At 43.7% G+C, this 26,079-nt stretch overlaps 1 protein-coding gene across 17 annotated transcripts in view; it reads right to left on the bottom strand.

Annotated features, from left to right (window-relative positions):
- Positions 1–26,079, bottom strand: part of TCF7L2 (transcription factor 7 like 2) — a 173,789-nt gene that overhangs the window by 87,460 nt on the left and 60,250 nt on the right. For 14 of the 17 annotated variants that reach the window (XM_088059462.1, XM_088059463.1, XM_014250447.2 and 11 more), the window contains one exon: positions 23,882–23,983. The exons of the other annotated variants lie outside the window; for them this stretch is intronic. In XM_088059462.1, the coding sequence (XP_087915588.1) occupies positions 23,882–23,983 (102 nt within the window). The remainder of the gene's footprint in view (positions 1–23,881; positions 23,984–26,079) is intronic. 17 annotated transcript variants of the gene reach the window in all.

Genomic DNA, 26,079 nt, shown 5'->3' with positions numbered 1-26,079 from the left:
AAAAAAATAATTGCCATGGGATACAAAATGGGACTTGTACAATTTGTGCCATTTAACCATTCCTCCAAAATTTGACAACTAATGGTACAAAACCCCAAAAGTTAAAGTACTTTGTTAAAAATTTAATAAGACTTAAAGTCCATACAAGGACTTTTGTTCTGCTAGAGTTGTGTCAGACCAATCACATGTACTATAATTATGGACATTAAAACATATAGTTCCAACCAGCATTTTCACAAATCTTAGTCCTTTCATATAAACAAATTATCTAAGGTTCTCATGTGAGAATGACTGGTCCATACTCATGGGCAGGACTTCTCATCGACCCCAAATGGTGAGGTACCACATACAAGCAGCACAATATGGGCCTCTTGTTGCTACAATCTCCTGATAACAAAACTAGACCATGAGTCTGTGCATGGCTACCCTGAGAAAACATTAAGAAAACATAGAGCTGCTAGCACATGTCCAGAAAAGAAATACAGGTTCAATGAGGGAGCATGAAACTAGAAATAGACAACTTGACCCCAGTATCTACTAATGCACTGGTACTTGGTTGAACAGGAGTTATCCAATTACTGTTTTTCTAAATATTACAAATACCCAAACTTTAGAAAATAATTTCCTTACTGTTCTTTTCCATTTTCATTCTAATTTGAAACACCAACTTAGTTAACAAATAATCCCTCCAAAGGAGAATAATGGTGGGAACCGTTGCACTATCTGATTTTAAACAGGCATACTCATCAGTGTATCTTTCCAATTTCCTAATAAGGACTTTGCAACACCAGAAATTCCAGTTCATTCAGGGAATCTATCCTAGATTTTTGTATTGAAACTCACACACACTGTGAGAAGACCTGGGGGGTACAGCAACTGTGCACAGAGTTTCACACTGATGATCCCTTAGAGACAGGCCCTTTGGTAGCTATACACAGCAAGGGCATCAGACACCAATGGACATTCAGCTCCTGCAAAACTCTGGGACTACACTTACCACGAGGGTTTTACCATTGCATTTTGAAACACTTTGAGGCCAGAACCAAAACTCTTTCCTCTAGTAGACTGCATAGCAAATTAGAGGTGACCACAAAAATGAAACCTTGTAATACACCAGAGACCATGTGGGATTGTGGGATCCATTGTCTACAGACCCTACTGGAAAATGGATGAGCTGGTTTTGTGGTGGAAACCCCCTTTCCTCCAAGAGTACCAGATTTTTCAAATCATGCACTAACATTTGCATTCCCACTACTCCTGCCAAGAAGCTCGAACTGAGTGCTGCCTCTTCAGTATATGGATTCTACTTTCACATGAGCGGTGATTCTACTCCAAACAGTTTGGGGCAGATATAAAGGATAAAGAAAGGATCCAATTTCTTTGCTTTTCTTAAGAAGTTACCCTTAGCTTAAGGAGTTAGCTAAGAATCCCCACACTTTATTTCATTCAGGTGCACCCCACAGGATTAATCATGTTTGAATCCAGTTTGTTCCCCTCCATTTTACCTGACACAAACTTTCAGTAAAAAACAGCAAATCCTTTGTAACTCCATTCCTCCTCAGGCACTGGTTACTCTTCCATCCCCTCAGCCTTGCTCCCTGAGGTGTAACTTAAATCATCACTTCTCATGCTTTATCCATGAGAACATCTTTGCTAAATACAGCTCATAAAGCCTCTGTGAAGACCTGGGTGCTCTCTGTTGACTGTAAGGAATCAGAAAGGTAACAAGCCAGTCTTACACACACTTGCTATTAGCAAAAATTGACAAATAACTCACCTATCTTCTCCAAAAATAATTATATAGCATGTGTACTGCCCATGCAAGTTAAATGACAGCACTGACAGTGTATTACTGCCCTCGTCTACAAGGACCTTTACACTTTGCCAGTCGAGTCACCAGCTCCAAGAAAGCTCAGATGCTTGTGAGGCACCATAAAGCTCAGGTAGGGAGACCAGCCTGTGTCATGGACATTGTTAATGACATCAGCATACTCCTACACCCGATGTAATTAGTGAGACAAATTAGCCTAGATGCCACAGCAGAGTGAGCAATGTAACTCTGCACTGGCTTGCACTGAACTGTGAGGCTCAGCACACGAGAGGCCAAACTTTGCTGGTTCTTTGTGTTCCTCCTCATCCTCTCTCATGCTTTCCTCCCATCAGACCCAGAGGATCCATAACAAAGCGAGGAAGAGCCGTCACAAATACTCAGCTTGACATTCTGCGTAATACAGGCACTGGCCATTTTTGTGTAAACCCAAATTAAGCCCAATGTAATGCGTAAATGTAATGTACATTTAATGTAATGTGCATTTACATTACATTTAATGTAATGTAAAACTAATGTTTTGGAGCAGGGAACACATACTTGTGTAGGGTCAGCCAGTGCCTGGAGAAAGCCAGGGTACCTGTGACCTGCCCACAGTGGGCACGAGAGCAAGGCAAGTGATGGGGCAATATTTACATGCAGGCACAGATCTCCTCACACACACGTACGGGTGGCACATCCACGCGCACATGCGCAGCAGCCAGGTTATCTGACCTCAGTCAGATACTGTCTGTAGTTCAGAACAGAAGAATTTATTTTGACTCAATGCTAGCAGAGAATGCTTTTTGCCAGAACAGCTCACTATATTGTATGATAACTGAATGAAGCTAATTTTCAGCAGATTCTATCTAACAGCTCTTAACTGGTAGAAATAGTTCAAGGTCTTCAAAGTATACAGTGTTGCATAGCCCCTGATTCACACATTCTGCTAATAACTGCCAGACAATTGTATTGACTTTATTCAAAAACCATTAGCTGCAGAAATTCATATTCTTCAATTCTGCCTCAGATGCATGCTATATTACACTTACATTAAGGTTAATGTGCAATGCCAGCTCTTTAACAAAGGAACTGCAAATATTTGAAGTTACAGCATCTCTTACTAAGGTGTCTGTTTTAAAAGTTTATTGTTTCTCTCTCGCAATTCCCCTTTCATCCCTGCCCCTGCCAGGAGAGTTGGGCTGAAAAATGGTGAGAATATTAGAGCAAATACAGGCGCATATTTGAGACAGTCTTTGTACAGTGTGCATATGCTACCAGCATTACAAGGATTTTTCTTTCATCTGTTCCTTCAGACATGAGCCTCCAAAATACTTAAAAACCTCTTCATAAATATCCTTCGAAAAGCCATCACTGCATCTTCAGAGCGCTGGTGCGTTAAACGCCTGCCACCAAAAAATGATGTTAAAATTTGGGAAGAGCTAGAGGTGGAAGCTGAGGAGCAGAAGTAGCAAGAACAGAGGAATGTTTAAACAAGAGAGCCTCAGTGAAAGGCTGAGACATGGTGTACTTTCTATAAAGAAATAATACACACATCCCATTCATGTTATAAAAAATGTTACAGGTAGGCAAGCTTCTGTAATTTATCCAATACTCTTATATTCATGTTTCCTTAGGTTTCATGCAATTTATTGTTTTCAGCGTTGCCTGCAGCAAAAAGGATAAACAAAAGCAGATGTGTAACTCCCTTTTTTAAGGGCCCGCCAACCTCCTGCAAAGCCTGTGAGCAGCTGGGGAGGCCTGATTACCGTCAGCTCTGCATGGCCAGTCCAGCTGCCCTCCCCAGGCTGAGCCCAAAGCTGGCACATCCTGACCCACATCAGGCCTTGCCTCTTTCAAAGGGGCTTGTCCTCTCTGTTCTGTAGGATTTTGGTTGGAAATATGTTTTGTCAGCCAAGGGTTAAGTAAACCACAAGAACAAAGTAGTGTGGAGAGAAAAAGCAAGGACAACACAAGTGACACACAGCCCTGGCTGGTCACAGGGGACAGAGAGCTTTGTGAACATTTACACAAACAAAAGGCAGAGCCATGGAGTTTGTTAGTTCTCAGCAGGAAATAACCAAGATATACCTTCACTGCACCTACACTAAAAGCCTCTCAGTGACATCAGAGAAGTAGAAGCTTCATGGAATTTGTGTATAAGACTTCACCATCCTCAGTCACAGAAGAGGAGGTACCATGCTGAGGCCTAGGAGACGCTGGAAGAGAACAGAGCATTACAAATCTGTATTCAGAAGACTGGTGCCCCCATGCCCTCCTGGGCATCACACACAGGACACATCCATGCAGCAGAGCATGGTCCAGGACACCACCTGGGCCCATGAACCATACCAGCCAGGCTAAAGTCAGCTCCAGTCTGCAACACCAAGTGTTTGGTTTGCATTTGGTCGGCTCTGGAAGCACTGGAGGAAATCCCTGAGTCTCTGCTCCCATCTACCCAGACATACCTTCAGTTAAAGGCCATAGGGAGAACAGACATGGAAGACCATGATAATTCCCACCATTACATGTATTCCTTTCATATTGTTGAAGCTCTATTACCAGTGATGGAAAGGAATGGAATCTGATGGAAGCCATCAAAAAAAGCACACTTACTCCACAATCTTGATTTTAACCAAGGGGCTGTTTCTAACCTAATAATCTTACATTTTTAATGACCATAAAATTCAACTAAAAACCAACAGGCTGAAGGCTCTCTCCCTCCTATACCCCATTGTCTCAAAGAAAAGGATTCAGTCTTTTTCTATTTTGTACAAACCAAGAAAGCCTTTGAAACCACTTACACACAGTGGTTGCTGTGTGTAACTGCTTGCTAGAGCAGTTGTTTCTCAAATATTAACAGCCTCCAGATTAAAAGTCCTGATAGGCAATACAGGCAAGAAGGGGGAGAATCCCAGCTCACAAGGTGCAGCTGAAAAATGAGCAGATGGCTTTGAAATAGGGAGGCAAATCTGGCACACCAACGTGGCGCTAGTGAGCACACACATAATGAATTGGGGATTCCCCGTGTCAGGGCTGGCTCCGAGCGTGAATTGCAGAGTTCCAGGGAGGATCAATAACTGTCAGAAGGAGAAGAAAGTGAGCACTAAATTCGCTCGCCTTTCATCTTCAACAAATGGAACAGAAAATCTGATGGATGACAGAACCTTTCGTTTCTATAGCGTTCTTGTTGAACTAAAGACTAGTGACATTGAGATGATTTTCGACATGCGCTTCTGTAGATCCAGAAGCAATTATAAAAATAAAAATAAAAGAATTTTGTTACAAAGAAGCCCCCAAACCAAAAGTAGCGATTCAGAAGGGCAGGGTAAAGAAAAAAATATTAATGAAAGCCCGTGCTAGTGGTCAGCCCCTAGCATGTGAGAGTGCAGAGTTTTGGAAGCATGGAGTACATTAAACACAACACACCCCTTGCCTCCCCCATAATTAAGTTAGAGATGTGAGAGCAAAAGCAATAGAGGCTGTCTGTTTAGTTTCTCTGCTTGGCAGGGCACCACACACACATGCACACAATTTCTCCTCTCCTCCATTTGTGAAAGGAAGGGGGGGGTGGGCGGGTGGGGGGGGGTGGGGATATAAAGCCCAAATGAGCAGATAAACAAAAAATCCAAAGCAAACACAAAAAAATTTCCCAGATTTCAAAGAAGGAACATGCTACTGCTCAAAGAAATGCCAAAATATCTTCTCCATCCCTTTATTCTACTGTAGACAGTCACTCAACCCATCAGGAAAATTATATTAAAAAAACAACAACAACAACAGCAGAAAGGAGACAGGACCTTTTGTACAATCCAGCTGGCTTCTGTACCTTGACTTTCATATCAGATATTTATTTTGGCATGTGGGCAGTGGGGGAAGGGGAAACATCTCTGGACACTGTATGACATCCTCCACCATGGTGTAACAGTTCAGAGCACAGAGGTACATCTCTGGCTGTCACCCATGAATGCTGGACACGTCATCTGATAATGCACAATGCCTCTGTCCCCTACAGTGTCACACAAACAACTCACAGGGCAAGGTGGGGGGGAGTCCCAGAAAGAACACATGATCCATCTTCAACCTTATGATCTGAGTTCAGCAAAGAGGTGGCATTGCCCAAAGCCACCGCTCAGGTGGGTTTGGCACCAAAGTGCTCTCCTGGAGTTCTCCAGGTGGGCTGCCACAGTCCTCCAGCAATGAGGTATTTGCAGAGGATTCAGCACCTGGGCCAGCCCAGAAGAGGTGTATTTCCACCACTGAAATGGAAAATTAAAAGCCTGCAAAACAAATGCAGTGACTCCATCGGGCATAAGGGCTTGGTGTGAAGTTCATAAACTGCCCTATGCATGGTAATTCAGTCTTAAAGTGTGTATTGGGGAGGCTATTCCTGTCTTCTCAGTGGAATGAAGATATTAAATGATGAGCTCTGAGACCCCAGACTACCTGATGGAAATAAAAAAAAAAAAAAACAAAAAAGAAAAAACAAGCCCCGACCCTTGTATTTTAATCCAAACAGACCACGGCACACAAAACCAAGATTAGCTGGGGCTCTCTGCTACCAGTGACTGCCTACCACAGACTCAGTGTCCCTGCAGCTCCCCAGCAGCACTGGCCCTGCACCATGCCCTGTGGTTTCCCACTGACCATTCCTCATCCCACCCCACAGCCCTGCAGCCTGCACCCAGCCACCCTCTGGCTCTGCTCGTTGGGAGACACAGACACCACTCTGACAGCCTCCTCTGGAGCTTCAACAGTGACCCAGTATGTTCCTCCAGCCCAGTTTCATTCACTTCTTTTAGACAGGCAAATTTGTGCATAGCCACAGCCAGTTTTACTGCTGGGCATCCAGGGAAATAATTTAGATATTGCCTATTCAAACCCATCATCAGAGAGTATTGGAAATGATCCCTCTGAAAATCTGCATCATCTAACAGTGGAAAAGAGTTGCCTGACACCCCCACTGAACAACCTGGTAATTTCAGTATTTCAACCAAATTGTGGTTTGAGAGATGAGGCCTTGTCTCCATATGAAAAAGATAAATCAATCTAGAATACACAAATGCAATTTTAAATGAGAGTATCTATTCCAGATCAAATACAGATGCAGAACCCACAGCTTCAGATTAACAGCATCCTCCCAGTTCAGTGTAATCTACTTTGAAAGCAAATTACACTGTGCTAGGCAGAGGCACTCATTCTCAAACAAAAGCATCCTCACACACCAAGTAGCTCCTTGAGAGAAATCCCATGTGTAGATGGGGCATTGTTTCTCACAGACAGGAGCCTCTTGCTGTGCCTTCTCTCCCCAAAAGCTGTAAAAAGATGCTGGTACTGAAGAACTCCTTTGCTTCACCTGAGTGCTTCTCAGGCCAGGTTACACAGCCTTCCACAGCCTGCCCAGAACAAAGAGATGCCACCACTAGCTGAACAGTATTTTAGTCTGAACTTTTCTCCACTGAAGGCCATTTTTTTGTCTCTTGGAAGGATCTGTAAAATATCCTCTAAGTCCATGTTAAAATATAAACAGAAGCAAACAGAATTGTCTCCGGAGCAGGGTCTCTCTGCACATTTCGAAAGGCTTTGCACGAAGTTTCCATGCTTGACAAGGAGCATCTCATGAGGGCAATGCACTCCAGCTGATTGCACAATGACAGCAAGTGCCAGAAAACTACAAGTCTAATCTCCGATCTGACACTGACTTCTTGTGTGGGCTTGGGCAAACCACTTAACCTTTCTGCATCTCAGCTTTTCTGCCCATAAATGAGGGTAATAATGCCAAGCTCCAGGGACTGATAGGGAGCTGGGGGTTTTTAGGGCACTTTGGAAATGTGAAGTGCTACATAAGTGCAAAGTACCATTATCTAGAACTTCCACCACCACCTGAATATGTGGATGCAGCAGATGCTGGTGAGAAGTGGCCTGTAGGGAAGACTCCAGACAAACTGAATGTCCATGTTTACCCCAAGGTTTCACTGGGAAGATCTTCAAGCAGCAAAAGGGGAATTTGAAAGTCCTTTCCTCCCTCCTCACAGAGGCAGGAGGCTAGCTAATACAGGAGGTACCCAGTGCAAGGGCAGATGGGTGCAGAGCCATGCAGGAGTCATTCATCCATCAGAGAGCTCTTCTGCTGACAGCACAGGGAAGGGATTGCTCCCTGCTTCAGTGGCCTTATCTCAGATCTGTGGCAGCTCTCAATCACACCTCCAAGCACCCAACCAGAACAACAGGAGTGTTTCTCTGAGCCTTTCACTGAACCACCACCACACCTGTATCTCATCAGGCTGAGTCAATATTCACAGGAGACACAGGACAACAAGAAGTATCCAAACCCTTACACCACCCAGCACATGCTCATTCCAGAAGGCAGGCAAACAACATCCAACTCTTACAAAGTGTGACATAGCCCATTTCTTGCCTTGCTAGTTTCCCAAACTCCACAAGCAGGATTCAGGTCCTGTGAGGTGAAGGGACATGAGAGCACATGATGCCCAAGCTCCATGGGCTCGTCCAGGCACGTCTTGGAACAGGGGTGGGAGACAAAGCAGAGCAGATGACCTGCTGATTACACCTCACCAAAACCTTAATAACATAAGCAAAGGTTAAAGACGCCGATCATTCTAGACAATTGAGCTGCCTTGAGCATGCCTTGAAGGGTTATAGACACCACACATAACTACAAAGAGCATTTTCTCCCTCTAGGTGAGACAGTGTCCCCCTATCTCACCTACCAGTTCATCTAAACTAGAGAATTAACTATTTCCTAACTGGAATGTCTAGGAAAAAGTGGCTCTGAAAACTATTGTGGAAACTAAACAGACACATAGTTGGGCTATCCAGCTGTACAGCAGACATCTTGTGAATATGTTCTGCAATGGCACTAAAAATAGCATTGTTTCACCTGGAACAGCAGTTATGTCTCTCTAGGAGATGGGGAGGAGCAGAGAAGCAGAGATCTCTTGTAGGCTGTTATTATCAGTAATGAGTTTATTTCAAATCAAAGTTGACTGTTATTCACTAGAAAGGGATTGAAATTTCAAAATACACCTAACAAAATGCTTCTAACTACTGATTTCTTTACTTCTGTGTTATAGCATACAAAACCAGGGCAACCCAAGCTAGATTAGCATTACAGTCTGCTCTGTGGCAAATAGGAGAAATTAATTAAGTGACAAAGCTAACTGCTTTCTGTGACTACACCAGCAAATGAATTCAGTGGTAAGGACACTTGCCAAGACAGTGAATTTATGCAAGTACTGGAGAATCTTCATGGAAAATAAACTTTTATTAATTAAAGAGTATCACTCACTGCTCAACCCAGGGGACGGAAATGTATCACATGTTCCCCCCATCTCTGCTCAGAGGAGCCCCAACACCAGCCAGCTCAGGAACTGCTTGTGGATGATCTCCAAGACAATTCGCTGAGACTTGTGCATGAGTAACAAACAAAGATCCACAAAAAAATCACGATCTCTTCAGTGATCCTTCACTAACAGGAAGAACAATTCATTTTGCTGCACGAGTGATTAATTATAAATTATTAAATCCAGCTCTACTCAGGATACTTACTCAGGGAAGCAACTGCTCCAACATGTCAGCAACTTTTGATTTCTAAATCTCTGAAACCAGTATCACTTCAAAACACATATGAAGCCAGATTTTCCACAGAAACTCTAGTGTGTGTTTTTAGTGCCCACTCTCTCCAGCCCTGGCCAGACTCTAGGAGGGACAGCAACTTACTCTCCCTGCTCTGCCCTTTGGAGACAGCCTGTTTCAATAAGACATTGCCATTGTTTTCACCCTCTTCTCTCTCTCCCATCCATGTGAACCACACATGGAAGCATCTGGAGAGCACAAGCTTACTTTCCCCATCCTTATCACACAGGAGACTGTATCTCCCAAGCAGGGATTTGGGGAGCAGCCTGCCCATGAGCACAAGTTTTGCTGCATTACTGCGTGCAGCAGTCATGGAGGAGGCAATTTCCTGCCTGGCAGGAAGGCAGTGGAGAGCCCTGGGCTGCTCCCAGCCCCTGCCTGCCCACCAGCAGCAGGCAGGGGCTGGGGAAGGACAGATGTGAAAGCAGGAGAAAGTGTGGGGCTGCAAACATGCATCCAAACACCAAGCAGCCAGAGGATGCACAGATACAAAAATGGGATACATTATTATTCCATAAATTAAGTTAAAGCAACCTCAGCACATCCCAGACCTTTAATACCGGGCTGCTGCACACCAAGTGAGTTGGCTTCCAGCCTGCAAAATGTTTCAACTTCACTCAACTGAGACAAGAACCACGTTTTATTAAAAGAGGTTTATCTTCCTGTAAATAAACCTCAACAGCTTTTGCGCCCTGAAGAAGCAACTTCAGTTTGCGTCTCGCCCTCCTCCCCCCTGCCCACAACAAAACACACATTCAAAATCTGATGAGTAAAGAATTACCAATTACAGCCTTCTGGACCTTGCCCATGTCAGGCTGGTATGCAACAGGTTTCAGTGTTTGTTTTTATAATAAATAAAGCAAAAGTATGATGAGACAACTAATCTCCTTGCCTCTCCTCTGCCTTCTTTGAAGATGGCTTTTTATTTTGAGACTTAAGCAAAAGAGTAAAGCAGTTAATAAAATAAAGGTCATTCCCTATCTCACATTTCAGCCTGTTCCAAATAATCTAGACAGCCTTAAAATACCAAGCTTCCCTGTCAGCCATTTAATGAAGATGTAATAATTTTTTTTTAAAATGTAACACGCGCCTTTCTTATATATCTACTGGTCTGCCCCATGATCTCATTTTTCCTGATAAAAAGCTAAAAAAATTAGAAGGGGAAAAAAAAAACCCAAAACATGCTTTTCCAAGCAAGGAGCAAAACCTAAATAAAATTAAGGAAGTGTAAAGCTCAACTTTAACAGCAGACAAGTATGCAGAGAACAGTGTGACCTTCTCTTATCACCCACTGACATGCTTAATCATTTCCAAACAAATATGCTTTTTTCTGCCACTTCTTCACTGTATGAGCACCTCCAGCTCCTACATGTCCAGTAAAGAGTTAAATCTCCCACTATCCCCTGCTGCCTGCGAAAAATCACTGAAACAATTGAGACATTGTCCAGTGAACAAGACTCCCAGGGCCTGACATTTTTGTTTATGTCCCAGTTCTCAGCCTGTCAATTTTCACTCCCAACGTTAAAAGCCTGGCTTGCCCCAATACAGTCTGCCCTCGTCTGAAAAGGCTCCACTTCATTTATTTTATTAAAGCTATGGTGTGTTTATGATTCAGAGCTCTCCCCATACGAGGACCTGTTGGTCCCATCCCCCTGCCTTCCTCCCTGCCCTGCAATAGCGACTTCCTAACTCTGAGGAGGCTTTGCAATGCCTTGTGCAGAGCCCAGGAAAATAAATGTGCTTAGGCTAAACACCGATGTCCACGTTTTCCTGGAGTATGAAATGTGTTACTGAACTCCAGTCCCTTAAAACAGCCTGTCATTATTCACCAGGTAGAGGGGAAGGGAGTTGGATACGAAGGCATAGTGGCAGGAACTTTAAAAATAAAATAAAGTTAATTAAAAAAACAAAACAAAACAAAATAAAACAAAAAAAGAAGAACACCCTGAAAAAAACCAAACCACACACACCCACTCTTGCTACCCAGCAGCAAACTAGAAAATACATGTAATGGAGTAAAACAAACATCTTGGAGCAGAGCAGTGTTTTCTCGGTTGCTTCGCGGCTGCATTTCCTGCCTGCGTTTTCATAATGACAGGAGCGTCAGGCCCAAAATATATCCCTCTCCTTCACCCCTGCTGTCCTCCCCCCCATTCCCAGCACTTTCTTTTTTTTCCCTTCGTTACGCTCTCAATACTTTATCTCCATGAAAAGCACACACAGCGGTCACCAGCGTTTCCTGTTTGCCGAGTGTGCTTTAACTATATCACACCCTCGGCTGCTGCGCTGGAATGCACAGCATATGGCATTGTGAAAGGGTTTACTGTCGAATAATGGCAGCAATGCAGTCCTGCTGGTTTATATCAAACCCTGTCACTCTCTTCACGGAGGTCTCCCTCGTGCTCTCGGAGAGGCGAGGTAAAACACACACACACACACACACACAACTTCAGCTCTCATGCAGGACCTCAGCAGAAACCCGTCTCAGTGGAGACCTGCGAACTCAAGGCAAGGAAGATTGCAACTTATGAAGTGGTAGCTTGCAGCCACTCTGAGATTTGTTTTGGCTCTTAGTCCCCATAATGGAACCTTCTACAGGTAAACAAATGGGCTGTTAAAAGATTTTTTAGCTCCTTTCTGGGTCACAGCCAGCATGGGCTGGAGGATGGCTACAGTCCTGAGCCCCTCTTCTCCAGGGTGAAAGGGCTCTCAGCCTGAGCAGCTCCCTGAGCTCTATCCCAAAGAACAGCTTCACCTTCCCTGCTTTCAAAAATCAGCACTGATATATTCGGTTATGAAAACATCCATGTGAAAAGCAAACGTACACCATCACCTTTCACTTTGGGCCAAAGTTCCAAAACTGCATTTTCATTTAATTGCTCACAGGTTTATTTTTGGTTTGGGTTTTTGTTTTTGTTTCTGGGGGTTTTTTTTAAGCAACTGTGAAAGAAAAATACTTCCCAAATAAATAAATAAATAAATAGATAAATAGATAAAGTGCTGCTTCCAACTGCAGTCAGGTTTAGCTAAGAAGCTCACAAAGGTTATACTTCAAAGTGCTTTTTGTGCAGATCTTGAAATGCCTTCCCATGCCCGGATGCGTTCGGCCAGCAGACGCTGAAACGAGTAGCAATACTTTTAAAGCCCATTGAAATGCATCCATCCACCCTCTCTTCATAAAAGGAAGCCTTACTTAACAGCCATTTATTATTGCTGAACTAGGGTTGAAAGTTCAGTGTCCTTATAGACCAAAATTATCAAGATTTCTGAGTTTGCAGCCCACGTTTAAGTCCTAATGAGCTATTGTACCCACTCACTGCTATTAACTCTTTGATGTCAGGAACCCATGATGCTCTTTTAAATGTCTCACAGATGTCCAAGGGAAAAAGTGCAAAGCTCACCTGTGCTGAAGGACAGGTGAGCAACCAGTTTTTGGGTTTTTTTGCCTTTAGTCCCCTCCAGCAAAATATGCAAAGACAACTACAGCATTAAATATGCATGTCAAAGACAGGCTAGCCTACCAGTCTGGACTGTGAACTCAGACTCAGGGGAGCTGTACATTGCTTCCAGCTTTGCCATGATCTGATATGCAGAACACGTTACCTTTGTGGGAAAGGGACGTGAGCATACGGTGCCCGTCACACCACACACGTACAGCAACCCAACCACTGCTGTGCCGTGCACTGCACAGCCCCATCTCCCCTGGATTTGGGCAATCTGAGGCTGCAACAACAATCTGCTTTTCTGACAGTTCCTTGCCTACTAGATCTTCCTAAATACAGATAACAATAAAATGATAATGAAATTGTCTTTAATTTGCACCAAGTGCTTTGACCTGCCCCTTACACAGTCACAGCAGTGAAACTGTATCCACAGAGAGAAGCCACTATCATGCTTGAATGGCACTTGGGAAGGGAAGGGTACCTAATTTTCCAACCCCAGACTAAGGCTCCCAGTCCAACCACCAACGAACAGGAGCAGGGTAATGCTTTAATTCAAGAGTCACAAGCCCAGATGGGCACCCAGGCATGGAGCAGCTTGAGTTGGCCAGACAAGAACATGGCACCAGCTCTTTGTCTCTTTTCCTCTCCCACCAGTGCTGGGACTACTCCCTCACAGTTTCTCACTGTTTACTCACCCCACACGCTCCTCAGCAGAGTGACCTGAGGTGTCCAAGTGCTGTCTGTGCAGGAATGGAGTTTAACAGTCCATCTCCGGTGTGAGCGGACACTCCTTGGACATGCCCCGGGCATGATGAGCAGAACAAGTCACTGCAGGGTGAGCCCAGCAAGGCCTTATAGCACCTCTGTAACTGCCCAGCCACATGTGGGACACCTTCAGTCCAAATGGCAGCTGCTGCCTCACGTTTACCCCTCGGGCAGCAATGGTGGAGCAACCAGCATTGCCTCAGATTCACACCGGAGCTTATCCCAAAGTAACCCATCCTGGCCATCAGAGCCCTTTAATAAGGAGCAGGTTATTTCATGTCCAGTAAACTACTTCCCTCCAAAGAGCTGGACATGCCTGAAAAGCATTGACATGAGGAGTCAACGTGGAGCAGTTACAGCTTTAGCAATTCAAACTCCTGCTTGCTTAATATTAATTAACCACGTAGACATGCCCAACATGCAGTGACAGAAGTTCTGCCGCCAGGGAAAACTTCACTGCAGACATTTGGGGTTTTCTAATGATATGGCTTCCATGCAGCTGCTTGGCAGGAGCTGTAAGTGCTCAGTAAGAAAGTCTGGCAGCTTTCAGGTCTCTTGATTCTGCTTTCCTCCACAAAACATAATTTCCTTATTACAGGGCAGTCAGATGCCCACAACACTCAGTACTGACATTGCAGAGCTCTGCAGGCACAGATTAGGACAACTTTTTTTGTTTTCTTTCTTTTCCCAGACACTATCCTTATAGCCAGAGAAGGAGACCATGTTCAGATTTTGTTCATTTCCCAGTGGGCAGACAAGCATCAAGAGACCAAAACCCTTCTTCAACTTTTCTTCTGCCCTGGGAAGAAATATGTCAGCTCAAGGACAAACTACAGGGGAGAAGAGTTCAGGTCACACTATTCCTTCTCCTCCTCTTTCTTTTCAGTAGCTGGGGGGCAGGCAGAGGCTGCAACCATCTCTCAGGAAGTGACTTTACCTCATATAAATGCTCATTTCCAGCACCCCAACTCAGAAAAGCGTCACTACACAAGACAACACTTTGAGCACATGCTTAAGTGTTGTCCTGAACACCGATGGACATCAACGCATGTTTAATGATTTCTTGAATCAAGGCCTAAAAAGTAAAAAGGAAGGGGAAGCTAGTTTCCACAGTAATAGTAGTTGAGAAGTCTTTGAGTCCTGCCAACAGGAAAAATGCATGTTAAAGAACCACTTGCCTCTCCTAGGAAACTGCACCTCTTTCTGCAGGCTTGCACTGCAGGGCCCAGGGTCACCATCAGGTCCTTAATCAGGTTGGGGGAAAAGAAGTAGCAACAACAAAAAACCCCTCAAACCAAACCCCAAAACTTGGTTACTTCTTACTTCCATCAGGGAGGCAAATCAGAAAACACCCTTCCTCCTATATACACAAATATATGTGCTCAAACCATGCATGTCCATGACCAGCTACCAGCTTATCCCTCATTTTGCACATATTATTCCTACAGATGGGGGCTTGGGTAGATGGATCCTGCCAGCCAAGGTAGAGGAGGGACTGGTCTAGTTCCCCCAAACTTACTAATTCCAAGACATGAGGTGTAAGGTACATCTGACAACAGGACCTAAATGATACCAAAAGTGGCTTTCCTCTAAGGTCTGATACATGTAAGGATTTTGGGTTTAGATTTCAAAAACTACTTCAGTTTCTGGAGGGTTTTTTTTGCTTTCCTATGGGGCTACAGGCTTATTTGCTTGCCTCTAAAATCCAGATGTGGAACTCATCAGTTTCTCAAAATCAGCTTGGGAAAGTTAGCATCTGTTCTGGCCATACCAGTGAAACAGAGGAGTGAGCAATGCTTCCCTACCTTGGTAAAGTGCTCAATGACTTTACTTACAGGTGTCTGCTAGGTACGAGCAAAGCTTCCAAGTAAGCTCCCCTGGAACCAGACCCCTGTCACCAGCCCACTGCATATCCAAACCCAAAATCTGTTTGACAGCTATTTCTAGCTTCCTTTTGTGAAAACAGGCACAGAGCACTGCTTGAGACTGGTTAGGGATGGAAGCTTGTTTTACAAAGGCATCTCTCCTTGTTATTTGTAACATCTCTAACTCCTCAAAAGCTTTCCAAAATGGGTCTGCCCCTTGCCAAACAGGTCTGCATAGGGCAGAGCAGAAAGCATCCTTCCTTCTCTTTATGCAGTGACTTACAAGGCAGCTCCAGTTTCTTTCAGAAGAGAGAGTAGAAATGTCGACACATTCCAGAAAGTAAAGCATCCCATGAATAATCTAATCCCAAACCACATGAACTGGTGAGAAAAGCAATAATCCTGGGCTTGAGCAAGCTGGCAAAAAAAATGGTCCTGAGCCCAGTAATGCCAGTTTCCTTCCTTTCTTTTTAATGAAAAATACGTGCTGTTTACTTTACTACAGCACCTGGACACAGCACACAGACCTTGTTTAGACAGAAAATAGGCAGTTCATATTCAAGTAGGCTCATCTGCACGGGAAAGTTTTTGTGCTCAAGTGTGAATTGAAAAACGCAGAACAACTATTTCGAATTATCTTTCCGTGTGGACACTGTTATTCAGCACTAAGAGTTCCTTTGTGAGATTTAGCTTAATCCGTTTCCAAAGCGGATTAAGCTAAACCACACAAAGGACCTCTTACTGCTGAAAAAGAGTGGCCGCATGGAGAGATAATGAGGAATAGTTATTCTGAGACAGCTACTTCCACTGCATATTTGGGCTTTTCCATTCTGCATCAACAAGCCCAGAGCTGTACTGGTAAGGGAAGACTGTGGTTCTAGAAATTTGGAGAAAACCAAGTGCCGGGGCCATATCATTCCCATTAAACCTTCTGCTCTACACATGATGGCTGCTCCTGCTCCACTCTGGGCGCTGGCTCCAGAGGAGGTTGCATCATTCAGTACCTACTTCTCTAAGCTCCAGATTGAATCCAGACACAAACTTCAGCTGCAGACAGGGTGCACGGGGAGGAGGACCTGCGGTGAGTGGCCCTGCCAAGTCTGCCACCCTCGGTACACATCAACTTTGATCTGACACGCTCACCCATCTGGCTCTGCAGCATCACCCGGCGCTGCTGCGGCTCCTCGCCCGCTGCCAAGGCCGAGCTGCTGCTGCTGCAGCCCTCGCACCCACCCGGGGCCCTGGGGACCAGCCGTCTGCATCCTCCCCATTCCGCCTGGCACAACCACTCTGCTGCTGGAGAGCCTGCTGATATTTAATTGTAGGGCCACACAAGTCCCTAGAAGGTCATTTAACATGCATGCTCCAGCATAACAAACTGCCATGGGATTGAATTCAAAATGCAGCTTGCGCTACTCTGTGCTGAAATACTCCCCCAAACCATCTTGCCAGTGTAGGTTTCTCAAAATGTTGCTCTATGAAGGTTTATTGTATCCCAGATTAACTAGTCAAAAATGGCCAGAATTTGGGTATCCTATTTGTGTCACATTAGGGACGTAATGGGTTATTTTATGAATAAAAGATACAAGAGGGAATCTTGCTGTAGATGCACTTTCAACCACGCCAAAGGCAGCGCAGCGACATCTTTCTTAAGATGATCTCATGAACAAGCTTTTGTCTTGCTTCCTCTTCACCTAGACAGCTTCAATACCCAGATATGTCAGAGAGAGATATATTTTGGTGTGTCGTAACAAACCAAAATGCCAAATCTCAAGGCTCCAACTTACATGCAAGACTGCACAGCCTCTTCAGGAAACCAAAACTGCTGCTAGTTCACTGCAATATCCATGGCTATAAACCTGCTACTTCAGGAGGACCTGCTGAGCCATCCCCAGTGATGTTAGAGAAGCCTGACCTGCCTGGAAATGTTGCAGCCACCCATCACAAGGTAAGTCACCCCAGCACTCAGAGCCTTTGCCAGCACCAAGGACCAGGTTCTCCCAAAGTCAAACCAGACGATTCACAAGAAATGGATGCTCAGCAGATGAGGGTTTGATTGAGCCAAGCGTATGCTAACACACCTGCTCAGCTGCCTTCTCCTGGAGCAACACTTAGGGTTGCTAACTCCTACAGTTTTACAGCCAGTCTAGCAATACTTGCTGTTTTTCAAGGCATGGTAGCCTTGAAGTCAAGTGTTTAGGGAAGAACCTCAGACTCTGCTTACAGCACACAGCAAGCTCACAAACTGCTATAGAGAAAACTTTGAGACTGAGCAGAGTATACCCTGCAGGCTCAGGAAACAGAACAAATAAAGAGAATACAAAATGTATTATTTAAGAAATAGAAAACAAACAAAAACAACACACAAAACCCCCCCACAAATCCTCATGGTCTTTTGAGGCCTGACTCATGATCCTAGAACAATTGGGGTTGGCAGTACTATACATTTTACAGCATTTATTCACAGCTGAAATATCCCAGCATCCAAATACTTCAGAGTTCTCGGAACTACTCACAGGTCTCCTGACTACAACCAAGCGTGACAATTCATCCCAGCTGCCAATCCAGCCCCAAGGTGTCTTCTGAAGGTGCTTTAGTGCTGACTGATGTTTGCAGAAGCATTAAATTCCTGCTCACTTCACAGTAAGAGGTACAAGCCTACACATTTCCCCAGTCTCAGCATTACAGCAGAGGAGTTACCTCCAGTACTGAAACTGAGGGATGCAGAGATGGACATTGTGTTACAGAGTAAACACAAGGGCATGAAGCAGTCCCCTAAAGTCTGAACTGTTTTGCAAACATATCGAATTACCAAGTCAATTACCTTCAAGGAGCCCACATTTCTTCTGTTGTCTAACAAACCAAGTGCTAGGTTTCCATTCATATTTAATGAATATAATGGGTGTGTTTTATAGGAACCCATCCAAAACAATTTTATTGGGCTGCCTTTAGGTGAATTCTATACTTAGCCCCAAACATTCTGGTTTGTACACAGAATTTTTTTAAACACAACCCTCTCCAACAAAAAATCAAAAGGAATTAGTGGTGAAAGATTCAGCCACAAAATTCTCAGCAAGCTTAATTTGTTCTGTGGCTTAATTCCAAGAAGCTCCAAAAATTCAGGACAAGATGTTTGCACACTTTTGGGCATGTATTAATGAAACATTTTATTTACTTTGCAATTGCCAGAGCAATTAGCCAAATAAAGTATGGAGTATTTAAAAGGGAGAGAGCCACTAAAGGAGCTTTCCAATTAAGTCTGCGTGGGTGTTTCTGCAGTGTGAGTCTCAGGGATCTGCGCGTTGGGTCCGTGACCTATGAGCCATCAGGGATTGACTGGGCACCAGGACAGCTCAGGCACAGCCCTCTCCTCCTTCCCACAACGTGTCCCTCTCCCCACCAGGCACTGATATCAGTGATGCCCAGCCAAATCCTTCCCCCCACAACACCACCTGTTCCTGATCACCCTGCAGATCTCTAGGGACACAAGAGAGTGTCCCATCATGGCTGCAGGCAGCCTGGAATCCACAAACATCTCAAGAGGTTACTGCAGAGGAAGAACAGTCTTCCAATCACAAAACAGTGAAGACAAAGCAAGAGCTTTAAAAGCCCTCTTGGAGCACTCTGAGTGGAGGCTACAAGATGATGGTTTCAGGTGGTTCCACACATACAGGACATATGTATGGAGTGACAATCTGCATTTTAAAATCTGCCTAACAGCAACCTAACTGTTGCTAGTAGGCATTTGGGTTTTTTTTCTTTAAAATGCAGAAGTACAAACCACATTAGACAAAAAAAATTAGGGAATGGACAGGGCAAACTGTTCAGCTTCAAGTCCAGTCGCTCTGGGATAAAAAACTCCTGATCTCTCCAAACCACCCAGAGGCCCCAGACGCCTGCTGTCCACGCTCATCGAAGAGGCTGAGAACAGTCAGTACCTTTCAGATGGTTTTGCCTTCAGTTTTGCTTGTCACATTATGTTTTGAAAAAAACATTTTTACTTTAAAAAAAAAAAAAAAAGAAGAAGAAAAAAAGGAAAAGAAAAAAAAAATAGATACACCACTGCACAGTGATTCTTTGTTCTTGGTGATTCAGTCTACTATATGACTGTGTTCCTTACATATTAGGCCAAAAAGTACTGGAAGTCCTCCTCCCGAGGTTAACATTGACATTTACTTCAAAATTCAGGAATTTTTTAAACCCCTTAGTGTTTTATGAGGAATATGTTGTACTGAGCCACCATCATCTTGGGTTCTGAATGTTTCTGCCAGCCACAAAGGAAACTAAAGGCAAGTCTTTGCACAGCCTGCAGGAGACAGGACCCCAGGACTGGTCTTTCACCCACACTCCTGCCCCAAACAGGGTATGGCCAAGTCAGAGTATTTACTTTGCAGAGAACAGGGAAGAGCAGCACTGATTTTCTCTAATAAGGTTGTAGGAATGCACACAGATAAAAAAGGTTTTAAAGGAGCTTGCTTTGTGCAGTGAGCAGATTTTGGAGATCCTCACATAGACATACCTTGCTCATTTTCATTTGCCTGTCCAGGCTGCAACAGAAAATGTTTCTGTGAGATTCCCACTCCTACATCACCCATCCCTCATACTTATCATCATGCTGGCAGCACACATGTGGATCAGACCAGGTGCACACTGACCATGGGACTTCAGGACAACTAGCACCTCATCCCCTGAGAGCAAGGCACCCAGCTGGGGTCTGCTTTACACCCAAAACTTCTTGTTAAGACTGCTTCACAAAATCTTAATACCTTCAATGAAATCAAAGGTCAGAAAAAAAAGAGGGGAAATAACCATAAAAAACGCATTAAAAATATCCCAGCCTCATAATAGTACTAACTGCAGGCTGAATTCAAAATTTTGACATAGCAAGCTTAATAATATACTATTAAAACAATTTTTCCCCCAGTTTTCTTTTACCTTTGGACACATGAGTAGCATTACTGTGCCAGAGCAAGATGCAAAAAGTCTTACCAGATGAGTGAAGCACCTAAATGTAAATAAATGCACTGGTCTTAAATGGAGCCTCATGCTGTACCTTCCTCAAGACATACTGAACATAATTTCAGTTTAATATTCTGTTTCTCATTATGGGCCTTGGAGACTCTCTCAAGCACCATGAAAAAGCAGTATTAACCCAGCCCTCGGCACTGGGGACAGCAATCCAGCCAAATTATTCATGCTGGTCTTTTGCTTCAATTTTTGTAGTCTTAACTTAATGTTCTTAAACAAATCTGAAAGGAGGATGGCTGACAAATAGAACAGATTTTATTTAAGACATTACAGACAGCCATGTTATGCAGCCTTGAGTCATTAAGCTGAACTCCTGAGGGGAGTTTCATTGGAGCTGGGAATAAAGGCCAACACAGAGCTTGTGATTGTCACAGCCAAGCACTGAGAAGAAAGAGTGCTAAAAAAAAAAAAAATTGGGGGGGAACCCCAAAAAACGGGGGGGAGAAGGAAAAATAAAGTGTGGGGGGGAAAAGGTGGGGGGGGGGGAAAAGGTGGGGGGGAACCCAAGCCGTCAAACTCTCCTTTCCTCTCTTTGTAATCCACCTATGAAGATTAGCCTCAAATCCTGATTTCAGAGATAGGGGAAAGATAAGAAGTGATTTGCAGGTGTTAGCATTTTCCGACAGATCTTCAGGGCAGCCCAACTGATTTGAAGATGAAAAACAGGCATAGGTACACTTGACGGGTAGACTAAGCACAGCAGCCAGGGTAGAGAACCAGTTTCTATCCCTACACGTTACACTTGCACAAAAACATCAGGAAGCCCATGAAATACCCATCACTGTTCCACAAAAAGATTAACTGTGTTTTCACAAATGCAGAAGTGGATGGAGAGCCCTGAGCAAGAGCAGCCAGGTCCCAGGTGCAGTGGGCAGGCACAGCAGCAGCAACGGGGACACCAGAGATGCCTGACACATCCCAGGCCAACTGGCATCTGCAGCCACTTTATCTCCCCCAAATGCCTTTACCTGCTCTAACTTTATTTACCAAAAAAAAAGGACCATTTTCACTCCACAGAATTAATGTGGCTTGGGGTTGGTGCCAGGAAAAAGGGTGGAAAAAGCTGCCCCTTATTTATATATTTTAACAGAACAAAGCAAAACAATTTGCTGCTAGAAATAAACATTAAACCTGCAGAACCTCCCCCCCCCCCTCCCAAAAACCCACTGCTCTTCCCCTCACTCCCTTCTCCGCCTCCTCTCTCTCCAACATTATAAGTAGCACAAAAGATCACATTACAAATGCCAGCTGTGGCTCTTTTGGAAAGTGGCCTCCATCTCGGAGGTAGTATATGTTCCTCATGGCCTAAGTGGTTGCTATGGTAAATATGCTTTTTATTGAATAGCAGAGTGAAACAGCTTTTAAAGAGACCCATAAGAACCCCATAAATGGTCAAAACACAAAGCAGATCAACCTCAGCCTCCCTGGAAGCAAGTTTCGCTCCGTTTTCCAAAATGATTATGATTTTTGAACCTTTTCTGTATATTTTGTTGACCACTCATCTCCACCTTGCCCAAACCTGGGTGGAAGAGCTGGAGAGAGTCAGGAGAGCCGAGAGCCCAGCCAAACCCCTCAGCACCACAGGCTGCTCTGGGTTCCACTCCCCTGCAGGGCAGGAGGCTCAGGGACAGTGGGCGCTCAGCACTGGGAAACTCAGGTGCTCCCAACAAAACTCATCCTGTCCTCCCCAGCTGCAACCACCCAGGAGAAGCCTCTTGCTCCCTCCCCATCTCTTCCTAGGAGCCTGACACCATTCCACCGCAGCAGAGCCCCAGGAACATTCCCCGTGTCAGTCCCCTGACACAGCAGTAAAAAGAAAAGAATTAAAACAGGAAAGTTTCTCTAGCTCATTTCTTATTAGGAGTAAGATGATGGCAGGTTTTGATGACTGTAGATCTCTGATTAACCAGCCAGGCATTTTTTCTCTGATCTCTTCCTCCAGTGACAGCCAAAGTGGACAGGAAGGAAAAGCAAAGTAATTCTGAAAAAGTGAAGCAGGCAGCACTAGATATCAACTAGGCAGATACCAGTCTTGTTCCAATTGCTCTCTGATGGATTGAAGGATGGTTTAGAATCTATGGATTCTAAAATATAGGAAATCTTTTTTTCTTTTGAATAAAGAACTATGACACTCATTACAATGGGCTGACAATTCCCATTTTAAAGAGACAACAATGGAAAAAGAAGCACCTCAAAATGTTTAGTATGATTTGAGATTTCTAGCAAAACCAATGTATGCCTTGGATGATCTACCAGTTGTGTCAGCTCTAGACGATAGAGCAAAAAGTAAAGAATGAGTAGTTTCTTTTCCTGCTATTTACCTTATCATCCAATGGTTGTAAAAAAGTTTTTTAAAAAGTCACATTAAACTTGATGGTGAATTTTTTCAGAAGAAATATTCTAACCCACTACATGCCATTCTCTCCAGAGGTAAATTTCCCAGATGAACAGTGAGAACTGAGATGCTCCTTAACAATAGATAGCACTGACATTGGAAGTAGGTGAGGATGGACCATTGCATATCATCTCTCTTGCAAATCACCACATAAACAAACCATTTCCTTCTAGATCTCTATGGATACTATTTTAGAAAGTAAAATAAACCCCCAAACCACTCTCATGTAAATTTGTACTGAACATTGCAAACTCAACATTGTTTTCACAACAGAAGCACAAGAAAATTAACCAAGAATTGAAAATTTATGTTAGACGTTAATAAATAATAGTATTTTTAAAAATACTATTCATTATAAAGGGAGTGTTATATTTTGCAGGTAGCAGTAAGCATTTGATAACAATGTTTATACTAAATGAGAAGTCATCACAACACAAAAAAACATGTGCTTTGTTGAACTTGGCTCTTTTGAGCCTTCACCCCAGTAAAAATCCTGACCTATTCTCAAACTCCCATCCAAGACTGTACAATAAGAAAAGATTTCTTTAAGTAGCAGACATAGAATAAGCTTCGTTTTGATTTTTCTAATGCTTTCCAGACAGTCTCTTCACTTCAACACTGTCAGATGTGTAAACCAGCCTGACTGGACTGCACTGCCACTATGTAATTCTTCAGTGTGTAAATTTAGAGCATTTTTGACTCCCTGGTCTCCTTCAAGGCACATGGATGATCATTTTATAAACAGCCCAGTGATATCAAAAGTATTCCCTCCTTTTACCACACGCTTGTTAGGGATCTGTTTGTTTTGAGGTATTTCTCCTTTGGTCTGTGTGAAAGAAAACTGATGACAACCAATGCCATTAATGTCAAATGCCTTTTTTTGTTTTAAACAAAGGAAGAACATCTTTCTGCGTTTACTTACAACAATGTGTGCTGGAGATGGAGACCTAGCATCCTTGAGGGCTTGTCTACTCTGAAGGCTCCCTGCCTGAACATCAAGCAGTGGCCATTTCATCTGCAGATACTGGATGGAGGAAACAAAAATGGGAAAAGAAAAATGAGTTCAGAAAAGAAAGGCAAAAAAAATAACAAATCTTAGGTAATATGGATAAAAAAGTATAAATTAAAACTTATGCAAGGAACTGAAAAAATTAAGACAACCTTACATGTTTGTGGAGACAAAATCTGTGCAGAACTAACAATTTCATACTGTGTTACAGGTCAGGAATAAGAAAATAAAACAGATTGCAAAGACAGTATTACATCAATTTTACTAATAGTAGCAAATCTAGAAGTAAAATAAAACCCACAAAGAAACAAAATAACATAACCATGGCTAGGATGGGACAAGGGAAAAGGTGGATATCAGTGTCAGGAGGGGGAAAACATATCATGAATTAAGAATATGATCTCATTACTGAATGGGTCATCTGTCAGCCTTCTTTCAACAAATGTACCAAGTCAACTGCTCCAACTCCCCAGTGCTGAACGAGCCCTAAAGACAGAGCACTACCCCAAAAAGACCAGCACTGCTGGGTCTTAGCACTTATTTTCTCTTTTCACCATTTCTGGATTCACCATGGATTTTCTTATCTTCTATCAGACAACCTTGGCTCGGGGACAGCCACAACTTCTCTGTGGCACTGCCACCATCAGACAGGCTGAACACACAGGTGCCACGTCTGCAGCATATGGGGGCACTGATTCAAAAGTGAGAAAAGCTTCAGCTCGCTGCACCAGAAGTGCTCTATTGTGAACAAAAGCAGGTCCACAGAGAAAACAGTTACCCCAAACAAACTTCTGCACTGTACATCTAAATATAATTTCAGCCCAGGCTTTTCTCTCTGCACGGTGCCATGCTGTCCCAGTTAACACAGGTTAATACTGGACTTCTAAAAAGCCCTGTATCGTGCTGGAAGAAATGTGTATGGCCACACACCTCCAGCCCCCTCCCAGAACTAAGAAAAGCAGCTGCACACAGATCAGGCCACTGCAGAAGCTCCTATTTAACACTAGGCACTGGCTGACCTGACAGATCTATTCCTAGAAAATACTGACCAGAGAAATAGTTATGTTTACCCATTCCTTTTTGTTTTTAAGCAGGAGCAATCTTGAAGAACCACCATGCACAAACAGCCCCCGCCACTGCAGGCGAACAACGGAAGCTGTATCTGAAAGTCCACGAAGGAAGGAAGGAGATCTGGTTCCATGCTTTCAGCACATCACTATCTATCACATTTGCTCACGTATGCCAAACATTTACTCACATGCAAGGCCTATTTGCCACAAGATTCTGGGCACTGAGGTGCCCAAGAAGCAGAAGCCAGCAGGATAACGTGTTATCAATTCCCATCACTTGGAGGGCCTGAGTTTTCCGAGCTACTGGAATGCAAATAAACAAACCCATACTCTGGATTTTTGCCCCCATATGAGTTCCACAAGTTCCAAGAAGTCTTGTTTTTATTCATGTTCACATTTGGGATTTGTGCAATGTGGACCAGAATGTTTCAGCACTTCTTAAAAACAAGAAATAAAACCCAAACAAACCAGAACTAGACTACCCATAAGCAATATTTCTAACTCTTATGACTCAATTGTAAGCCTCCAGATATTTGATCACTTGCATCAAATCCCTGCTCTTCAATATACGTGACCACAACATAAATTTTAAAGTTGAGATGATGCTAAAGCAACTTTCTAACCCTTTGTGGTTTCAAAAAAGTGCGTAAAAATGCAACCCGAGTGTGTAGAATTTGGACCCAAAGCCTAAGCCAACTGAGAGCCAACTTTTAAACCTGAGGGGAAATCTGATACATTACAGATTTTCAGATGGCACTATTAAACAAGTCAACTGCTACATTTTCAAAAGCCCACCAGTTTTCTTAGATGGTAATCAGAACACCACCACATGGAGGGGCGCATGTATTTGCAGAACAGGTCCTGAGGGGTCACAGCTACCATTGGCTTCCTCAGGTTTTCCAGACAACCAGTGAAGTTTTTTTCCCTTCTTCCAAGGAGAACGTCCTCACAGGATGCATGACTCTTCACAAAGTGTGCATGACTCTGCTTCACAGTCCACAACAGTTTTGGAGAGCAAGAAGCTACTGCTGCCACAGCTGA

The sequence above is a fragment of the Pseudopodoces humilis genome, chromosome 9 (genome assembly GCF_049639895.1).
Source record: "Pseudopodoces humilis isolate 2021_Gansu_Grassland_sample_001 chromosome 9, ASM4963989v1, whole genome shotgun sequence".
Lineage (NCBI taxonomy): Eukaryota > Metazoa > Chordata > Aves > Passeriformes > Paridae > Pseudopodoces > Pseudopodoces humilis.
This window is presented reverse-complemented; position numbering and strand designations above follow the sequence as displayed.